The sequence below is a fragment of the Equus caballus genome, chromosome 13 (genome assembly GCF_041296265.1).
Source record: "Equus caballus isolate H_3958 breed thoroughbred chromosome 13, TB-T2T, whole genome shotgun sequence".
Taxonomy (NCBI): Eukaryota; Metazoa; Chordata; class Mammalia; order Perissodactyla; family Equidae; genus Equus; species Equus caballus.
The window spans coordinates 33,952,795-33,974,799 of NC_091696.1; the positions used below are offsets into that span (position 1 = coordinate 33,952,795).

At 42.1% G+C, this 22,005-nt stretch overlaps 1 protein-coding gene across 17 annotated transcripts in view; it reads right to left on the reverse strand.

Moving 5' to 3' along the window:
* Nucleotides 1-395: 395 nt before the first annotated feature.
* TNRC6A (trinucleotide repeat containing adaptor 6A) overlaps nucleotides 396-22,005 on the reverse strand; it is a 101,352-nt gene continuing 79,742 nt past the window's right edge. For 15 of the 17 annotated variants that reach the window (XM_070232080.1, XM_023616099.2, XM_023616098.2 and 12 more), the window contains 8 exons: nucleotides 21,784-21,915; nucleotides 10,360-10,518; nucleotides 9,590-9,730; nucleotides 7,880-7,987; nucleotides 6,047-6,268; nucleotides 4,124-4,194; nucleotides 3,216-3,355; nucleotides 396-2,437 (listed from right to left, as the gene is read on the reverse strand). In XM_070232080.1, the coding sequence (XP_070088181.1) occupies nucleotides 2,062-2,437; nucleotides 3,216-3,355; nucleotides 4,124-4,194; nucleotides 6,047-6,268; nucleotides 7,880-7,987; nucleotides 9,590-9,730; nucleotides 10,360-10,518; nucleotides 21,784-21,915 (1,349 nt within the window). In that variant the 3' untranslated portion in view covers nucleotides 396-2,061. Of the gene's footprint in view, nucleotides 2,438-3,215; nucleotides 3,356-3,552; nucleotides 3,681-4,123; nucleotides 4,195-6,046; nucleotides 6,269-7,879; nucleotides 7,988-9,589; nucleotides 9,731-10,359; nucleotides 10,519-21,783; nucleotides 21,916-22,005 lie in introns of all 17 variants that reach the window. The other 2 variants (XR_011424708.1, XR_011424707.1) reach the window with 1 other exon arrangement.

Sequence of the window (22,005 nt, forward strand, 5' to 3'; positions counted from 1 at the left end):
GAAGAAAAAGGCCAGTCCAGGTTGTGGCATTTCTCATTTTGTAACAGAGGTATGAGAGTTTAACACGAGAACACTGTCAAGTCATTAAGCTTCATGTTCCAAATGGTCTCTTGCTGAGGCTTGAGATGGGCACAAATGGTGGGGAAGATGAAGTCACAGAAGAGTTTTGAGCAACAAGATCCCAAAGATGCTCAAAGAGGGTAGGAAGGAGCAAGCTACAGTTTCCCATTGTTCTCACATTATCTCAGGGTGAAATTGTGGATAAGTTCAGATAAAATGTTCAAATATTTGCTTAGATTTCTAATCAGTTGCTCTATGAGAACCCTCATACATAGCAACTTTGAAAGTTTCATCATAAAAAAGAGCGTACAAATAAATTCACAAAAAAGAGACAATTAATGTTGAGCAGCCAAAAAGTCATGGTTTATTATATCTGAAGAAATTTCATAATTCAAACACAACCAAACTGTACATTTTACAATCACATTCTATTTGTAAACAGTTAAAAGCCACTGACTTCTTTTGCATCTTAGGACACAAACAGTTAGAATCAAGGCAATGAAATGATGGCAAATTCTGTATTGTTAAAATTTTTTACCCTTGTTTAGTCTCTCTTCTTTGACTAAGCAAGCATTATAATACCATTTGTGGGCAAAAAAAGGGGGGAGGAGAGAAAGAAATTTTAAAAATGGTGTAACTCGTTAGTTTGCAACAACATTTAAAATTTTCTTTATACAACGAACAATTCTGTAAGCCCAATACCTTGGTTACAGTATGCATAGTTACTGATTTCGGCTTTAAGGTACAACAGTTAAACATTAACACAGTCACAAGAGAGCAGAAACATATAGAGCCACTTGATGGGATTACAAAAAATTATTACCTACTGATTATTAGCAAACCATCATCACTCACTAATAAAAAGACAGCATCTGAAAGCAGAATGTCAAACTCCAGCTTTAAGCGTTTTTTTGTTTTTTCTTTTTTTTGGCAGAGAAAATTTTTTAACAGAGCAATACGTAGTATCAGTGCTAAAAGTTGGGGTTTTTCTTTTTTCCTATAAGAAACTACAAGGAGTTTTTTTACTGGGGAACTGGTTTTCCTGAGAACCATGCTCTTTGATTTAGGACAGGAATAGAAAAACAAAAGAACATGGCCAAATGCTGCTCCTTTTTCCCAGAGATAGAAAGCATCTTTTAAATCATCCTCCATTTTTTTTTTTTGTCTTTTAAATTTTTTTTAAATGATGGAAGAGTAAACATTTCTTTTTCTCAAAAAACAAACAAAAAAATCTGTAAACAAGAAGGTTCAACGTGGGAACCTTCAAACAAAATGGAAAGCCTGTTCAAAGTGCAGGGCCCGTCCTGGTGGCAGGGGGGCTGCAAGTCACAGCTGTGGCCACAGTTTCTCAAACTGCAGAGCGAAAATTCTTTAGTTTTATAACATGAAAAAACTGGTGCAATACTTTCATTTATAGTCCTAAGTCAGTATCATAACTTGATCTTTTAATCGCCACGATACCACAATAAGGTAGGCAAACATCAAGGCATAGTAGAGAGCGCACACCTTTTAAGAACATCCTTGAGTAAACATTTACACTGGAACAGCTGCCCCCCCATATTGCCGATTAGACGGAGAGAACATCATTCAGTGCAAAGTTAAAAGCTCATACATTATCAGCCCAAAAAAACGGTTTTGCAAAAAAAAAAAAAAAAAAAAAAAAAAAAGAAGAGACTAAAGGGGGGAGGGAAGGATAAGAGGGAGGAAAAAAAGGAACCCAAAGGCTAAACATGATGAATATACACAAGTGAGCTCATTCTATATGGTTTAGCATGTATGGCGCTACTTGGGAGTGTAAATCGATAGATACCTTTTCACATTATAATATTGGCCTGCATGATTCAAGTATTCAAACTGATATGTTTCAGGGAAAACAAAGTGGAAAATGTGCAGAGAATAGCTGTTCCCACAGGTGGCCCCTGGCTGCAGGCGGCGAGCCCAACTTAGTGCTCCTATCTTTTGCATCTTGAGGTCACAGTTCGTGAGTCGACGTCTACACTGTTACATGGACTCTCCACCCCCACCCAGGTGGTCAACAGAAAGAAAAGCATTAATGGGGGATGGGCTGCTGATTCCCCGGGGGTCGCTGCTGCTTGGGGGGCCCCACAGGCTTGCGGAATAATGTGGGGTCCCCCAGAGTGAAGTGCCGTGAAGGTCTCCACAGTTAGTTCCCGACAGCCCAGCACCATTCCAGTGATTGAGATCGGTCCGGCTGGAGAACGGGTGGGAACAGTCGAGAGCGCCCAGCCGGCTCTGGCTGGACCCGAGAGACTGCCAGCCAGGAGAAGGGGTCAGAGACTGACTTTGTGCAAAGAAACGACTGATCTCCTCTTCACTGGCAAACTCAGCAAGAATAGTAGTGTTCCCCAATACACACCTAGAGAGAGAGACAAGTAGGCACAGTGGAGACTCAGGAGATCTGAATTCAGGGTTTTTTTGTTTTTTAAAGATCGGCACCTGAGCTAACATCTGTTGCCAATCTTCTTTTTTTTTCTTCTTCTTCTCCCCAAAGCTCCCCAGTACACAGTTGTATATTCTAGTTGTGAGTGCCTCTGGTTGTGCTATGTGGGACGCCACCTCAGTATGACCTGATGGGCGGTGCCACGTCCACGCCCAGGATCTGAACCAGTGAAACCTGGGGCCAGCGAAGCGGAGTGTGCAAACTTAACCATTCGGCCACGGAGGTGGGCCCCTGAAGGGTTTTACTGATTCAAAACTGAGGGTGAAACTTAGAGAATCTCTGCTAAAAAAGCAATGAAGTGGGGAGAGGGCGAGGGGAGAACACACGAGGCACCCAGCATGCCCTCCCTTCAATGAGCAGTACCCCAGGCAGCAGAGGGTGGGGCACGGCGCCCAGGGCTCTCGAGGGCCAGAGCGAAGCTCCCCTGGGAATGCAGCTGTGGTGGCAAGATCATGTCTTTTTGCCTCCTACAGGCAGTTCAAGGGACTTTCTAGGGCCCTACTGACCAGGGATGATGCTTCCCCTTAGACTGTCAACCTGGGAACCCAAGATAGAGTGAGGCTGCCGCTGGCCTGGAGATGGTGCACAGCGTCATCAGCTGTCCTCACACACAAGGGAACCCCAAATGAGGGAACCCCAAACTCTTACAATTGTGAGGGCTTTTCCCAGGTGTCACACAGAACGGCCAACTTACATGTGCAGAGACTTTTGTGCCTTCACTACCTCTTCTTTTGAACTGTAACGGACCAAAGCATTTCCATGTGGGAGGTTCAGGTGGAATGTTATCAGTGGGCCATGCTGCATGCACAGAGTACGCAGAGTTGAGCCATCAATCTAGGAAACAGAGTGTGAGGAACCACCAATTAGATGCACTGTCTCGAGGACCACCCAGGGAGGTTGTCCCAACTGGGACTCTGGTCCATTCTCTCTCACCCACAGTTCTTACTCCTGGTGTCACTCTTCACTGGGACTCACTGCTGTGATGGGGTACAGCGCCCCCCTCCCCACCTCCACTGGTCCCAGAGCCATACCTCTGTGGCCTCTAGACTCCTGGACATTCCCCAGATCCCCAATTCCTTAGTTAGCCAGTGCCCCTGCTGTGGCTTCATGTCTTCTCTCTTCCCTGCCCTGAGGACAGGATTCATCAAGGCACTGCTCCCTGGGGGAGGAGGGGGGTGGGCTCTTAACATCCAGCCTCCAGAGGATGGAGTGGTCCAGGGACTAAGAAAATGTCCTAATCTAAAAGGGCAGACTGGGGTTTCTCAAAGTGCAACACAAGGATGACCTGCATCAAATCCACGAGAATGCCCTTATAAAAATGCAGATCCCTGATCCAGCCCAGATCACTAAATCAGTCCTTGGGGTGAAACCTGGGATCTGTATTTTTGGTCTGTATTTTCATGTACATTTCACAGTGTGAAAACCACTGAATCAGACCACAGCCTGCCTGAGCCATCTAAAGACTGTCCTCTGCCCAGCCTTGACATCTGCTTAGTACCACTTGGTAGGCCTGGGTAGCACCATCTTAAACTTAACACTGGAAACCTTTGCTCCCATGCTACCTGGCACATCCACACAAAACAGAATACCTGGTGTTCTTACCTGAGGTGTAAGGTTTTTTAGAACAAGCCAATTTGTTATTCTCCCTGAGCTGCTCTCACCCCAGCTGGAACCTAATAAGGAATGAGAAAGACAAGTCAGTTTCCAAGACTGTGGCCTGAATGACTGTTCAGGACAAACACATCCCAGTCAAATTACAGGTATTCAGGGGGATCATCTGGGCTCTTGGCGTCCTTCCCTGCCTTCTTACTTGTCTGCACTTCTACCTGGGGTACTTTCTCCCTAGGCCCAGGCGGCTCCCAGCTCATCACATGGCAGGCTAGTGAGCCAAAAAAGGCCATACCCCTTTGGGATCTTTTCATTTATAAAGCCAAAACTATCTCAAAATGGTACCCTTTGGGGAAAGGCCTGTCTGTGATTATCTCAGGCATCAATGACCTTGCATGCATGTCCCACAGGGTGTGAAGCTCTAAGGGGATTTAAGAGCTTGCAATCATCCAGACATTCCTCATTTTTATCTGGGGTACCACAGCAGCTCCCTAATTGGCCTTCCTGCTCTGCCCCACAGCATCTGCTCTCTCCCAGCGGCAGAGCTTTAAAACACGATCAAGTCACTACCGTATCTACAACTATTTAAAGGTGTCTCACAAACACTTCAGTGTGGCTTAGGAAGATGGCTCCATGACACAGCTAGCTCATGCCTACTCATTTCTCCCTGACCCCTGGCCCCGATCCCTGCCCACCGATCTCTAATAACTCCACAGGGAAGCTTTGTGCTTTCCCAGGTCTCTGAGCCCTGGCATATGCTGTTCCCTCTGTTTTGCTTGGCTTACTCTTACAGGCTTCCTGATCCCACTTAACTCCACCAACCCTCCTTGGGGTGGGGGCTCCTAGGCCACTTTTATTATCTCCCTTCACTGTGTACTACCGGTCACTTAGCTGGCTCCCAGAAGATGTTTGTGGTCTGAAAGAACCACTTGCACATGACGCCAATTACATAAATTTGCATTTAGTAGCTTGGAACAGTGTTCTTTTCGTGTAATTAAAACTTTCCTCTAAAGGAAACACTATAAAATTTATTTCAGTCAATCTCCTATCTAAAGACTAGAAATTACTAATGAGGTTTTACTATCATTTTCAGCCTGAAGATGAGAAAGTTTGGCATGGTTTTGGGGCCAAGGAGAATGAAGGAGACGACCACATTTACTGTTAGAACTGGCAGACAATTCTGAGTTAAATTTGTGGCTCTGTGTGTGTGTGTGTGTGTGTGTGTGTGTGTGTGTGTGTGTGTGTGTTGGGGGGAGGTGGGCGGGGACACGATGCCAGTACAAATCCAGGGCTAGTCACTTACAGAAGGAGAGAGGCAGGGAAGCCACTCGTCCCAGTTCTCCAGGGACAGTCTGGTTTATGCCCATGGGCCCTGTATGATTAATGAGCAGCATCCCCTTTCACTCTCAAATGTCCCGCTTAACATCACATTTTACAATGAGCCTGAGCACAGCCCCAGCTTTCCCCCAGACACGCTCCATTCTTCAAGGCCTAGATGGGCTGCTCCCACCTTCCCCAGCCTCATCAAATAATAGCTTCTGTTCCATGTGACATGGTGTTATTCTGCATGCCTGCCACGAGCAGGAAGTTAGCACACATTTTAGGATGAGCTTTTGATAAACTTTTGAAAGAAAGGAGAGCCCCATTCCATTAACTTTAGAACTGACTGTTATGTGTCTTTGGGCAAATGTTCTTAAGTAAACTGGGCAAAACTTGAAATAAAATTTAAGACTCTCAAACACACGGAAATTACAGATGCCAATGCACTAGGAAGTGTACGTTTCTTTAGGTTAGAATCCTCTTTTACAGAGAGGAATGTGACAGTCACCATTTAGGTCTCTATTAAACTAGACTGTTGGTACCAGTCAGTGTTCAGCAAATACAGCACATGAAACCATCCTGTGCTCTTCATCTTACCTGGGGTATACCTGGTGTCAGAATTTCCCCATCCTCCACCTACACGAAGGGGAGAATTATCCCACGTAGACAAGGGTGGCTTCTGACCAGTCAGTCCCGGAGGTGGGCGGGACGGAGCAGTGATGTTTTTAGGTGGCAAAGGGACCTTCCACAGCTCATGAGCCAGAGAGGTGTTTGTAACTGAACCAGGAGACCATGTCAATTTGGAATCACTATTTCTGGCTACTCAAAGGAAGAAAACAAAGTGGGGGGAGACAGAGTGCTTTCAGAAAAGAGAAAATTTAAGGAGTTAACACCCATTCTCCCACTAAAAGCAAATCAAACAAAAAGAAACTCCATTAAAAACCCCCAAATCAAACTAAACTGCCAAATAAAAACAAAAAGCCAAAAGGAAACTGCTCTTTGTTGCCTCAAAATGCTCAGATCATTTGTGTTATTAATAGTTTTAAGACCTATGAAATTCTTATTCCAGTGTACAAAACTACACTTAAAAAAAAAAAAAAAAAGATTTCATTTTTTTCCTTTTTCTCCCCAAAGCCCCCCAGTACATAGTTGTATATTCTTCGCTGCGGGTCTTTCCAGTTGTGGCATGTGGGACGCTGCCTCAGCGTGGTTTGATGAGCAGTGCCATGTCCGCGCCCAGGATTCGAACCAACGAAACACTGGGCCGCCTGCAGCGGAGAGCGCACACTTAACCACTCAGCCACGCGGCCAGCCCCTCAAAACTACACTTTAATTGAAATCAAAACAAAAAAACCCCCACTGCTTTGAATTGCTCTAAAACAGCAACTGGGAACTCCTTATCTTAATAACCATAACTGAGTCACTCGCAATTGTCACATAGGCCATTAAAGAGATTCTAGAACTATACTGTTTACTCATAGAAAAAAGGACTACAAAAGCAGCCCCCACTCAGGGGGTCATCACAGCAGACATTCACTCTGCGTGCCTCTCTGTGCTGAGCGCTGGGCTGCTGACACTTGGCATATGCCATCCCTAACCCTGACACACATTGTACTGAGGATAGAGAGGTTAAGCAACTTGCCTATGGGTCCAGTGCACAGCCAGGAACCTAGGCCTGTCTAGCTTTCAAAAACAAAAAAGAAGAAAGTGAGCAAGCTCATTCCCTGACGTGCGCTGCCTCACAGCGACAGGGCTGTGCAGGGATCAGGCACAAAGGAAAGCACGTCAAAATAACGCTAAAAACATGAGGGGGCAGACGGGGATGGAAAATTTTATAATTTCTGTCACTGTCAACTATTCTTCTACTTGATTCATAAAGCGCATGTCCTTTAATCAGCGCGACTTGAAGTGTGGTCGAAGACTGGTCACAACAGTTAATTACTGGCCCGTGACAGAATGCGTACAGAAATTCAGAGGAGCGTTTGTAAACGTTGACAGCAACTTGACATCGCCATAACTCCCAAGTGTGTAATCATTTTCCTAGCAATTCCAAGTTCAGGTTTACTGTATTTTACAAAAGTATGAGTTTACAAAGGATTGGAAATTTTAAAAGTAACATATCCTTCACTGCAGATAGTTTAAATTAAATGTAATTAAATTACATTTAATTACAAAGCTGAGATGGCTCTCAGATGACAGTGAGAACTATTCTGTGAAAGCTCATTACTTTAGTAAATGATTGCTAGATACAGTATATTATAAAAAGGGACAAACTGGTGTTAAAAATATTTTCCCAGGCTTAGAAATATATTCTCCTACCTCTATGAAAATATGACTTCAGATAAAAGGAAGAGGGACTGAAAAGCCCAGCCCAGCCCCAGGTGCTGACCTCCCCCCCACCCCCCCAGACCCTGTCCCCCCAAGGCCCACCTGAAGTGCTTTGTGCTGTACTGCTGAGGGGAACGTTGTAGTTGGAGGCACGAATGGATGACCAGGCACTAGTTGAAGGCAGCGTGGTGTTCAAGGATGAGGATGACCCTATGTGGGGGGAAGAGCCCAATGAGTCATCCCCAGAGCAAGGGACATGGTGTTTGAGAAAAAGCAAAAGCATCCCGTGAAACTGCAACAGTAGCCACTGAAAGGAAACAGGTAGGCTCAGGGTCACAGATGGTACCCAAGATCTCATCTGCCTTCTCGCCTTCAAAACAGCAGGCTGAGAGCTTGCTCACTGTTTTTACTGTGGCTCAGATGAAGTATTTCCCTCCCAGCCCTGTCTGTGAGAATACATTCTAACAATGGCACAGGATAAGGAGATACATCCCCAAGACAACACCTGGCTTTACTTCCCAGTATGGGGTTCCAAAAGGAGGGATAATTCTTATGCTCCCAACTCCTATCTCTGAACTCCAGTGACTTCTTATCAGGCAGTTCACCAAGGCACCCTGGCACTGACACTGCCAGTTAACCAGGCCTTCATCTTTCTCCACCATGCCCCATCTTCATTCTCCAAAACCTAGCCTTTCTCCCCATTTAAAAAAAATCCCCTTGACCACTATTCTAATTTAGTTCTAGACTCAACCATGATCTGGAACACTCCAACAGCTCCTAACTGGTCTCCCACTCCAATCCATTCTGCTTACCGTCAGATTACCCCACCTTAAACGATGATTCTCCCACCCAAAACCTTCAAAGGTTTATTTCTTTTAATATCAAATCTAAACTCCTCTCCTGACTTTCAGAATCTTCTAGAAACAAGCAGCAGCCCTTGTTTCTGCAAGCTGCCAGACTCTCTCACTAACTCCCAGGCGTGCGGGCTCGGGCTTGGCTCTGGCCCCTTCCTCCCGGGAAAGTAGTGCCTTCACTTCTACATGGCTGTCCGTTAAACTCAGTTACTTCAGAACAATGAGGATTCTCTTCTCACCACTGTGATATGGCAAACATCTGTTCACAAATTACATATTTAATGTAAAATGCTGACTGTTTGCCATTTTATTATAAACTGTTTAAAGGGGTAGATGGGAGGATATACATTACAGAAATAGAGAAAATATTTTCATTCACCTTTCTCCTAGTGTATACATGCAATACTTGTAAATGCCTGGTGTGAAAAATAATCATGTGGTAGGTAGTATAATGATTTTATTTGATAACCCATTATAAAGTGCATCAGGACTGCAGAGACCCTTAAATTGGTCTTATTTTCACTCTGGGAGACAAAGCCAAATTGCTTCTCCAGATGAAAGCCCTTTAACATCCAGTGTGTATAAACAAATAATATAAAATCTTTTACAAGAAACATCCATTTCTTAAACAGCCACTATTGAAATGAGTTATAAAGTACACAGCAACCTTGAGTTGCTAATACAATTACTGGAAAGCAAATGTTTGTGTTAACTTACTAAGTTAATATACGTGTTTACCATATCAAGCGATAAATCCTCATATTAAAAATGGCTAAAGAGCCACCTATAGGAAAATTGAGAATTAAAGTGTTTTCATTGCCATGATGCCCTTGGATGTCAGGTGCTGTGATGTGCCAGAGTGACTTTTGCTGTTCAGAGTTTCACGTCCACTTTGAGCCATTCTTAAACCATGCTGTCCACCATCATTCAGAAATTCTGACTTGTACCGCCTACATACCACTGTTCCTGTCCCTGAGGTGGTCAACTTCCCGTACAGTATTAATTGAAAGATTGTTTATGACACTGCCAGGAGTGACGTAAGGGTCAGTTTCAGGGTCAATGTTTGGATAACCTTTCCATGGTTCACCAGGGCGAAATTCTGGAAATAAAAATTCAGAATTAGTTCAGACTCAATTATTTAAAAACCCATTATTAAACATCCAAAACTTTTATTCCTAAAGTCTATGTAATTCTCAAATATTTTCCAATTAACACTAGCACCCTAAGAGGCTGATTCAGCAATACAATTATTATAAGCTGTTATTTATGAATAACTTGCAAGTTTTTGCAGCCGAAACCATTTCCCTGGATTTATATATTTTTAAACAGTGATATTTTAAAGTGCTTTAATTACAAATCACAAAGCAAGTCCAACAGGACAAGGCAGGCCACAGGTGCCTTTCCGGTGACTCCTCAGCATAAATAAAATACTGTCGAGTTAGTCCCCTGACATGACTTAAGAAAAAAAAAGGACTCAAGATCTTTATATAATTCTGCATGCCGCCAGTGGGACTAATCCCACCTTCACTGCTTGGAGCACAAAGGCACTGGTAACAGGCCAGACGCATTCATCTGCATAAGACTTGATGTTCAACTTTTCATCTGTCATTTTTGCATTCTTTCTTATCGTTAGCACAGTTCAGTCCAATCAGGCAGAATTAATACATATAGAGGTCACAAAATCTTAACAGAAACAAACCCTCATGAAAGAAGCTGTTGCCATTTTACCTGGTGGCCAATTAACACTGCTAGAGCCGTTAGGCGATTTGGCACGTGGCCAGCCGTCTCCTATTGAACCCGGAGGGCTGGCTGGAGAAGTACTGCTATTCATGAAGTCATAGGGAACAAACGGGGGCTCTTCCAGCCTGAAACCACTTGAAATAGCACCTACAAAGAGAAAAAGGAGAGTGAAATGGGAGCGAAATATACTACTCAACTTATTTCTTGTAGTTTCTCAAATATAACAAAAAAATTCCTACTAGATCTGTGGGTTTCAAACTGTATTCTACAGATTAGGTGAAAATGCAAGGAGAAAAGACAACTCTGTGCTCTCCTTCAGACTTCAATTACTTTTAACTCTCATATATTGAGATATGAAAATGATCACAGTGGATTTTATTTCAAGAAGGATATAAGGAACATAACCATCAATAAGTGATCAGAATATGAGTACAAAACCATTTCCAAGTCATTAAAACACTTGTATTTTGGCCTAAAGTGAGAACAAGCACAGTGAACTCTACAGGGGAGGTTCATGGTTGGGGGTGGGGGGGAGTGAGGAGCACTGGAAGGAAGAAACAACTGCAGTAAAGAAAAAACTGTGGTAAAGGACATCGTGAGCGGCAAAGAGGTATACCTGAGACTCCAGGAAATGGCTATGCCCACAACACACATGTAATGAAAACAAATTAATATCCTTTTCTATCAGGATACTTATATTTCTACCCTATACTATGCCCCCTTGTGATTATACAGCATTGGTAAAGATATTTGTTAACAAAATGAGTATGAAATTCCATAAAACTACAACTTACTCTCACTTAGCAACGTTGTTTTCTGGTATTATTCTCCATACCTATCTTTGAATGCGTCTTAAACTGACCAATGCTTTACACAATAGGCAAAACACATCATTCTCCTATCAGAACAGTGCCAGCTGCTGTGCTAAACGCTGGACATAGAAAGGTGAGGATGAATGGGGTTCTTGCCCTCAGTGATAGTATATTCTAATAAAAAGCCAAGTAAACGGACAGAGAATGGAAGGAGAGTGTGTGTGGCAAGGAGCGGGCAGGGCTGTCAAATAAAGGGTTGGGGGAGGGAATTCGAGGCAGTGGGTACAGCCTGAACAAACACCTGAGGAGAAAGACAGATTCGCACATTTGAGGAACCAAAAGACCATTCTGTCTGAAAAATAGGAAGTGGAAGAGTGAATAACATGAGGGAGTGAGGGAATTCAAAGGCCCTCAGGTGGGGTGTGCACTCTGGCTGCCCCAGGCCCTACCCCTCCAGATTGGTCTACACCCTGCCTGTTCCCTGAAGTCATCAGAATTTGCAACACCCTCATGTGAGGCTTTTGTAGGACACAGAAAGGAGTTCTTTATGTTGAAGGGTTTTAAGAAGAGAAGTGATACAACCTGATGTGTTTTGAGATCACTTTTGCTGCAGTGTGGAAAACGGAAGGCAGGCAGGGATGGAAGCAGGGAGATGACCAGGAGGCTGTTAAGATGGTGAGACACAGGGATGCATAAACTACATATTAGGAAGTAGAATGGGCACTGTTTGGATGGACTGGATGTGGAGGTTGGAGAAAGGAAAAAAATCAAGAATATCTCTTGGACCCAAATATCTACCCAGTGATAAACGGATAAACAAAATGTGGTTATTATACAGCATGACTATAAAGAGGAATGAAATACTTATGCATGCTACAACACAGATGAACCTTGAAAACATATGTTAAGCCAAAAATGCCAGTCACAAAGGCCCAGATATTACATGCTTCCACTTATATGAAATGTCAAATATAGACAAATTTATAGAAAACAGAAAGATTAGGTTTTTTTTTTTTAAGATTTTATTTTTCCTTTTTCTCCCCAAAGCCCCCCGGTTCACAGTTGTATATTTTTAGTTGTGGGTCCTTCTAGTTATGGCACGTGGGACATCGCCTCAGCATGGCTCAATGAGCGGTGCCATGTCCGTGCCCAGCATCTGAACTGGTGAAACCCTGGGCTGCAGAAGCAGAGCGTGAATTTAACCGCTGAGCCATGGGGCCGGCCCTGGAAGATTAGTTTTTACTTATGGTTGGGAGAGAAAGGAAAATGGAGGAGTGACACCTCAGGGGTTCTCCTAGGGTAAGGCAAATGTTCCAAATTGACTGTGGTGACGGATACATAACTATGAGAATATACTAAAAGCCACTGAATTGTGTACTTTAAAGGAGGAATTGTACTATATGTAAATTATCTTAATGAACTTAAAAAAAAAGAATTTCTCAAGTTTCTAGCTTCACTAACTTCCTAGAAGGAGGTACAATTTACTGGAATGAGGAGCAAGAGTGAAGAAAGGAAAATCAAGTGTCTTGTCCTCTCATGTTGAGTTTCAAATAGATGCAAAGAAAAGCCCTTGTTCATGGATTCAAGGCTGCTCTAGCTACGAGCTTCTGGTAACGCAAAGTGGAGCCCAAACGTCGCTTCAGTCTCCTTCATTCCGTGACAAACGTTCCCCTGGCTGCAGGAAACATTCAAGTTTCTCTCAGCTACTGAGAGACAGCAGAGCTGAAGCCCAAAAGGACCTCCGCTCAGCAGCGGGCACTAACCTATCCTGGACTGGATTTGGTCATCCCACCAATCCCATTTCCCCTCTTCTCTGGCTTCCTCATCTAGTGACTTTTATCTGAGTGACCTACGTATTTTTTTTTTTTTGGAGGAAGACTGCCCCTGAGCTAACATCCATGCCCATCTTCCTCTACTCTATACGTGGGACGCCTACCACAGCATGGCTTTTGCCAAGCGGTGCCAGGACCCAAACCGGCGAACCCCGGGCGGCCAAGAAGTGGAACGTGTGAACTTAACTGCTGCGCCACTGGGCCGGCCCCTGAACTGCATATCTTCTCTGCAAGCTGAATTTAAACCACTTGGGAATGAAGTGGGATATAAATAAAGTAGTAGTTGCAGGTGATACAGTTAAGTAAGCAGAGTTGCCAAATTTCAAGTGATTAAATCCTATGTAAGAAGCTGAAGTGATAAAAGCATTCCCTTTTTTTTTTAGTAAGAAACAATTATTAAAAAGAAAAATAGATGACATAAAAGGCAGCTACGGTCCAATCATATTCTATTAATCACATCAAAAAAATGAAATGTAAAATTTATGCAGCAGATTTAGTCCAAGCAAACTAAGCTGGATTTACACTGGAGAAACGGTGCCGTCTTAGAGGTAGGGCATCTCAGGAGATAACTATGACGGCAGTAACAATAATGAAGGCTGAGAACTAACGACCACTTACATGTCTAACCCTGTTCTGGTGCTTAAGTGCTTCAGAGGTATTGTCTTATTCATCCTCAAAAGATCGTAAGAAGTACTATTATTATTCCCATTTAGCTGATGAGGGAGCCGAAGTTCAGAAAGGTTGGGTTACTTGCCAGTAGCCAATAAGTAGCAGAGCTAATCAGCAGCAGAACTAGGTTTCAAATCCAGGGTCCATATTTATTTTGCCACCGCCTCAACTCCCATTCCCGCTCTTAAGAAAAATTCCAAATGAAATATACCCTTGAGTGGCAAATTCAACTTAGAATTCAGGTCTGTATGATTTATGGTCCAACGTTCCTTCTATTACATGACAATTTCACCTTCAATTTCTGATCATCAGTTCAATGAGTACAAACTAGCAAACTGACTTTTAAGCCAAGTTTAGTCACATAAAGTTTTAAGATAAAATCCAAAAGAAAGGAAAGAAATGAATGTCATAAAAATGTGCTTCTAATACTAATCAGAGGAACACAGATTGGATGTTGCTGAAGTTAGAAAACAGTGTCTCTTCTGGCTTCTCCCTCTCCATTATCCTAAAATCAGTAAGTCCTGTCAATTCTGCTTCCTACATAGCTCTTTTTTTTCCCTTTTTGCAATTGCAAAGATTTCTGAATTATTTTGTTTGGGTCCCTTGTATACAGCATGGAGTTGGATTTTGCTTTATGATTCAATCATAATTTCTTTTATTTTAACAAATTAGTTTGGCCCATTTATATTTATCAAATTGAAATATATTTGGTCTTAGTTCTCTCATATTATTTTACGTGATGCCTTCTATTTCTTTATAGATTCTTTAAAAACTCTCTGAAAATGTGGAAGGCTTATATTTTTGTTTTAGTGGGTGTCTTTATAATTTATATTATACATTTACTCTTCATTTCTTTTTTTTTTTTTTTGAGGAAGATTAGCCCTGAGCTAACTATTGCCAATCCTCCTCTTTTTGCTGAGGAAGACTGGCCCTGAGCTAACATCCGTGCTCATCTTCCTCTACTTTATATGTGGGACGCCTGCCACAGCATGGCTTGATGAGCAGTGCCATGTCCACACCCGGGATCCGAACCAGCAAACCCTGGGCCACCGAAGCAGAACGTGCGCACTTAACTGCTGCACCACCAGGCTGGCCCCTACTCTTCATTTCTTTACAAAATTTTTTTATTGAGATATAATTGACATTAGTTTTAACTGTACAACGTAATGATTCTATATTTGAACATACTGTGAAACGATCACACAGCTCTTGAATAATGACTACACTAGGTCAAGCTACTGTCATCTCTTGTTTGGCTAAGCTTTGGGTTAGGCAGAGAAGGTTCCCAACTGATCCCTCTGTCCACCTCTACTCCCCAGTTCTCCACACTGCAGCCAGAAAATGCAACCTGATCATGTCACTTCCCAGCTTAAAACCGTTCTCCTTCACGGAGGGAGTAACATTCAAACTCTTCAACAGTTTCTAAGTCTCTTAAAATTCTAGCCTCCGCCCACCTCTCATGGTTTTCCCTCCCTTCCCCTCTGCCTGGCTAACTCCTGTTTATCTTTCATATCTCAGCTTAAGAGACCACAGGGCCTCTTGGAAGCCTTTCCCAACTGCCTTCAACCTCAAGACGAAAATAAACATCCTTCTGTCTATGTGCCCCTCCCCAGAACACTGTAATTTTCTCTGGGAGGTGAGGGCTAGAAAGGGATTTTATAAACTAGCTTGAAGTCACAGAATCTTAGGACCATAAACTACCAGAGACATCCCAGTCCAACCCTTCCTCGATGCACAATTTCCTAGTCAAGTGTCCTCGCCTCCACTCCACTCTACTTCCCTCAACAAATCTGGTTTTTCTCACTCTAGAAGGTGAGCAGTAAAGGGTTCGCACAGCAGGCCCAGACTGCACACTGCAAAGAGCTTCAGGACTGGCACTTGATTGGTTCATGGGCCCCTCTAAGCCCAGAGAATAACCTACCAGATAAGAAGAGCTTTGCATACCCTGGGCCACTCCATACCACATAGTTTATAAGAAAAATATGATTTATGGTGAATACTTGCTTTTGTTTGTGAGGGGCCTTGGTCATGTTATATTTGTCTGACCTCTGAGAAGTCTGCAGGGGGTTGGAGACTGAGTAGCTAAGATCAGACATGCAGGTGGCTCCATGCCTATATGACTGATCCCTGATAAAAAACCTTGGACACCAAGGCTTTAGTGAGCTTCTCTGTTTGGCAATACTTTGTACATGATTTCACACATCACTGCTGGGAGAATCAAGTCTGTGGGACTCCAGTGGAATAGGACAGCAGGAAGCTTCTCCTGGACTCTGCCCTATGCGCCTTTTTCCTTTGCTGATTTTAACCTGTATTCTTCTGCTGTAATAAACCATACGCATGAGTATTACAGCTTTTTTGAGTTCTTTGAGATCTTCTAGCAGACCCGCAAACTTGAGCATGGTCTTGGGGACCCGTGACACAGAAGGTCTCCTGGATTTTCTCCTTCTTCTCTGTTCTACAACTGACTTACTGGTTCTCTAAGCTTCACTAAAAATGGAGGTAACAATAGAGCCCACCTAAGACTGTGCTGCAAACTGCCAGTGCCAGCCACGGCCTTCCCCACAGGCCTCTCTCCTCCCCTGGCTCAGCCTATCTCTGACGTGATCCTGAATATTGCTATCAGATCACTCTCCCTCAAAAAATTCTCTCTACACTACTCTACTACTACGGAACAGCAGCTACTATTTTCTACAAGAGGGAAACGCAAATGCCAACGGGGCCAATCCCGTTTCATAAACAAGTGAAGCAGGTGGGCTATAGGAAAAGTCCCATGGTCCTTCCTCAGACAGAAAGATGACAGCAGGGAAATATTTCTTGGGTTACAGAGCAGAGGAAAACATTTATCCACCAATGAGGGGAGGACATAGGTATGAGGGAATTGTGAAGAAAAACAAAACATAAAAACACTCCTGAGTAAGCACAAAGATAAATGGCAAATGATGCTACCATCCAGCAGAGGGACACCGAGAGTGGCAGTGGGCCAGCGCACACATGGGCAGCAGCCACTCAGTTTTGGGTGGTTACTGCTTTGGAGCTCAGTGCTGCCAGATCTTCACATTTCTAAAGAGATGCCAGAAATCTGAATTTTGACATGAAACTTCCTGAATGTTTAAACAGAAGTTGGCTCAAAAAAGTTATTTTCAAAATAGTGAGAATTTAACAAAACATAATACGTGAGCTGGAATTTTCAGGATCTCTCCTGAACACAGTCAGATGGCAATTTATTTTATTTTATTTTAATTTTCTTATTTATTTATTTTTTTTAAAGATTGGCACCTTGGCTAACAACTGCTGTCAATCTGTTTTTTTTTTCTGCTTTATCTCCCCGTACATAGTTGTATATCTTAGTTGCAGGTCCTTCTAGTTGTGGGATGTGGGACGCCACCTCAACGTGGCCTGATGAGCAGTGCCATGTCTGCACCCAGGATCCGAACCCTGGGCCACCGCAGCGGAGCTTGCGAACTTAACCACTTGGCCACGGAGCCAGCCCATATTTTATTTTTTATAAGGGAAAAAGAAGAAACTACACCAAAATATTAACAATGGAAACAGGATGATTAACATTTTCCTAATTTTTAATATAAGGAAAAGGGGGAAAAAAGCAAACAAAAAGAATACGCCTGGGGCTGGCCCTGTGGCGGAGTGGTTAAGTTTGCAAGTTTCACTTCAGCGGCCCAGGGTTTCGCCAGTTCATATCCTGGGCGCAGACACGGCACGACTCATGAAGTCATGCTAAGGCAGCGTCCCATGTGCCACAACTAGAAGGACCCACAACTAAATATACACAACTATGTACTGGGAGGCTTTGGGAGAAAAAGGAAAAATAAAATCATTAAAAAAAAAAAAAAGAATATGTCTGAGAAGAAGATTCTAAGTCTCCAATGCTAGAGAGAGAGAGATACTAAGAGAAGGAAAAGAGACACCAAGCAAAAAGTAGTAGTTCTGGGAGAAAACAATACTATAAACAATTGGAGGGTTATGATGATAAGAAAAAGCACTTTCTTTAAACAGATTAAGAGGCTTAAAAATAAAGTCAGCATTTTAAGACTTGAAATTTAAAGGGCTCTCATATACAGATATAAAACTAACCTGCCTTTCTTTTGAGAGATGAAGACTAAAACCATGACCAGACCAAGGTATATTTTTGAAATCACTTTCACAAGGAAGAAAAAAATACAACGAAGAAATAATAAAAGCAAACAAACAGAAGAAACCTCATCAAACATTCTTGATTTTTTTGTGGAATAAAATAAAAGCCGGGAGGGGGGCCAGCCCAGTGGCGCAGCAGTTAAGTGCGCATGTTCCGCTTCGGCAGCCTGGGGTTCACAGGTTCGAATCTCGGGTGCGGACATGGCACCACTTCACAAGCCATGCTGTGGTAGGCGTCCCACATATAAAGTAGAGGAGGACGGGCACGGATGTTAGCTCAGGGCCAGTCTTCCTCAGAAAAAGAGGAGGATTGACAGCAGTTAGCTCAGGGCTAATCTTCTTCAAAAAATAAAAATAAATAAATAAGTAAATAAATTTAAAAAAATAAAAGCTGGGAGATATCAAATAACATCCATGAAAGGAAGACTACCGGTCTTGGGTTGATTAAGATTAGTCACACCGCCTGCTAATGTAAAGAAAATGAGAACATTTTAGGGATGGGGAAGCAGACGAAAATTAAGTAATTCGTATTACTAATAGAAAAATAATTAAAAAAAAAAGAGAGGGGCCAGGCTGGTGGCGCTGCGGTTTAAGTTTGCGTGCTTTGCTTTGGCAGCCCGGGGTTCACCAGCTCAGATTCAAGGCACGGACCTAGCACCGCTTATCACGTCATGCTATGGTAGGCGTCCCACACATAAAAGAGAGGAAGATGGGCACAGACGTTAGCTCAGGGCCAACCTTCCTCAGTAAAAAGAGGAGGATTAGCAGCAGATGTTAGCTCACGGCTTATCTTCCTCAAAAATAAAATAAAAATTTTACAAACAGAGAAAGAATGACAAAGGCTCAAGACGTCAAATTAAGGAAATAAGCGGGAATCTAGACTGAAGTACAGAAAAAGCATCGACCTTATTATTCTGAAGAGAATGTTACTAGAATATGTGCATTAGATTGCTATAGATACAGAAATAAAATATTTGTTGTTTAAGCTAATTACTAAAAAACTTAAAAATCCACTGTTCACATTCCAGATTTATGTAGAAGAAAACAGTCTGGGGGCCAGCCTGGTGGCATAGTGGTTAAGTTTGTGCACTCTGCTTCGGTGCCCTGGGGTTCGCAGGTTCATATCCCAGGTATGGACCTACATACAGCTCATCAATTCACGCTGTGGTGGAATCCCACATACAAAACAGGGAGACTGGCACAGATGTTAGCTCAGTGACAATCTTCCTCAAGCAAAAAGAGGAAGGTTGGCAACAGATGTTAGGGCCAATCTTCCTCACTAAAAAAAAACCCCAAACCAAAAAAAGAAAACAGTTTATGCAATAAAATGCACAGTGAAAAAAATGATAAAAACCAGATGTTAAGTTTAAAAAAACAGAAGATAAATACAAATACAAAATTAAAAACAAAAAATAAAACACAAAATTACTTTCATTAATTGAATAAAAAACAAACTTATGATAATAGGCTGCTTATAAGAAGACCCCCCCCCACCCCCACCGCCTGCATTTTAGTTGCCAAGCAATGAGATAAGAGCTTAATAGCTATCTCATTTAACTCTCTCAAAAAATCTACGATTTTGGGGCCGGCCCCGTGGCCAAGTGGTTAAGTTTGTGTGCTCTACTTCAGTGGCCCGGGGTTTCGCCAGTTCATATCCTGGGCGCAGACATGGCACTGCTCATCGAGCCATGCTGAGGCAGCGTCCCACATGCCACAACTAGAAGGACCCACAACTAAAAATGCATAACTACATACTGGGAGGATTTGGGAGAAAAAAGGAAAAATAAAATCTTTAAAAAACAAACAAGCAAGCAAAACCGAATTCTATGATTTCTATTTTCCAAATGTAAACACTATAGCTAAAAGACTTTAAGAACTGAGACTGAATCTCAAGTACATTTGACTTTAAAACCTATGCTGCATGATGACACCCCACTTATATAGCGCACACTGGATACCAACCAGTATGCCCTATGTAAGTATACTGAGCACTTGAGATTATATGTTACACCCACAACAGCAGTGAAAGGCAGGGAATATTTCACTTTTACAGAGAAACTGAGGCACAGATATGGAAAACAGACTTGGAAAAATTTATTTTAACTGAGAAGACAGAAAACCTGTACGTAGAAACATTTTTGTGGGTCTCCACAGTCTATCCCTCCAGTCATTCTTTTCCAGTTTGCGTCACTACTAGTGGCTCCAGGATTCCGTCCTTGTTCTTTTCTCTCTATGCTCTGTCCCTCTGGGCAATCTGATTCACGTCCATGACCTCAACATTCTGATGAACACCAAATCTTACTCTAGCCCAGAATTCTTCTTCTGAGTGCTAGGACTCTATTTCTAATTTCTTACTGGGTTCCTCCACATTGAGCTATCCCCAAAACACCACACTCAAGAAGTCAAAATCAATTCATTGTCTGTCCCACCAAGCCTGCTTTGATTCCTGCATTTACTCTCAACCATTAATCGCATTATCACCCACTCACTCTTTCATCTAGCCAAGTGTTTCCCGAGGGCTTCAACGCGCTCAATGGGGCTACAAAGTAAGCAAAGTGTGGGCACTCTCCTCCAGGAGTTTATGTCCTGTGATGGAGACAGGCCTAAATGGATACTTACACAAGACACAGATCCATAAAGACATGCTAGGGGAACATAAAGCCTGGAGGAAACTCCTTGGAAACGACTTTTGAGCCAAGTGTTAAAGATCAAGGGGTTAGATCGAAGGGGGCTAGAGGTACAGGAGATTATAGCCAACTGTATACTTGCAGAATTAGTTAAGTTAGTTACCAAGCCCTTTTGGCCTTAATTCTAACACTCTCTTCAGTGCACTCCCTCTCATGTCCATTGCCCTCTTTCGCTCACTTAGACCACTTTAAGTCCTACATGCCTCTAGATAGCTGCCGTTTTTATGTTTAAAATGATTTACAGCATAAAAGTTATCTATGATTTGCTCCATACCTACTATTCCAGTTTCACCTTCCTCCTTTCTCTCATTTGCACCTTCACCTCAAGACACGCCCACACAAGAGAACTCACCAGGCTGTCCTGTCTTTTAACTTTTCACATGCTATACTCTCATTCTTTCTCTAGTTGTTGGTAACCTTGAAGACTCAGTTCAGATGACTCTCTATAAAGTGTTTCCAGACCTACCACATCCAGTTCGCTATTCCTGACTCAATCCTCCCATGGATTTCACATTATTATATTATTTGTACTATTATACATATTAACTTTTATAGTACCTACCACAGTGTTCTAAAGCTGTTTACATGCTTATTTTTGCTACCAAACAAGGAGCACCTTCAGGGCAAGTATTTTTACTTGTTTACATACACTCAATTGTGTACACGTATGTGTGTGTGTGTATATATATATATATATATATATATATATATGTATTGCAGGTGGCCTGGTACAGTGGTTGGAAAGCAGAAGATATCCCACTAACATTTTCTAGATGAATGGATAATATTAAATAAGATGAAGATGATACTTCTAAAATAAAAATTAATTGATGAGAAGATAATAATATTGAATCTTAGGATTTATGGATAGCAATAAAGAAAATGTGTCAACATACAAGAAACTGACAGAAATCAAATTATTATGGAAGTTTTTAACACCCTACATAGATTAAACTAAGTAAATGTTAAGTAGAACGTTAGAACAATAAAATCAATTGCAAAAACCTAAATGACCATCAAAAGGGGAATAATTAAAAAATTAAGTGTATAATGTGATCTCTATTTTGTACAATAGCATAATAAAATAAGTTAATTTTGTTTTTTTGTTTTAACTAAGATTTAATAACTAATAAAGCATTTTTTAATAATGAGGAAAGGTTCTATGAGAATTTGGCTTTGAAAATACACATTTAAAATAAAAGCCTAAATTGAGTATTCTACAGATTTTTAAAAAATGGCAAAATGTAAGAATGTATTTTATACCATGTTTGCTGGAGTTTTGATCCAAAGATGTGTTTGCAGAAATGCTGTCCACTGTAGTCCACTTCCTTAGTCTTGACTGTGGCTCTTTAATACTGTTCATATCCATATTTACATTCAAGTTTGAGTTCAAGCCTAAAAATAAAATACTAATTTTAAAAAACACTTCATAAAACATACCACGTTTTCCTTCTGGTACTACAACTTCAATTTTCTAGGTTTTAA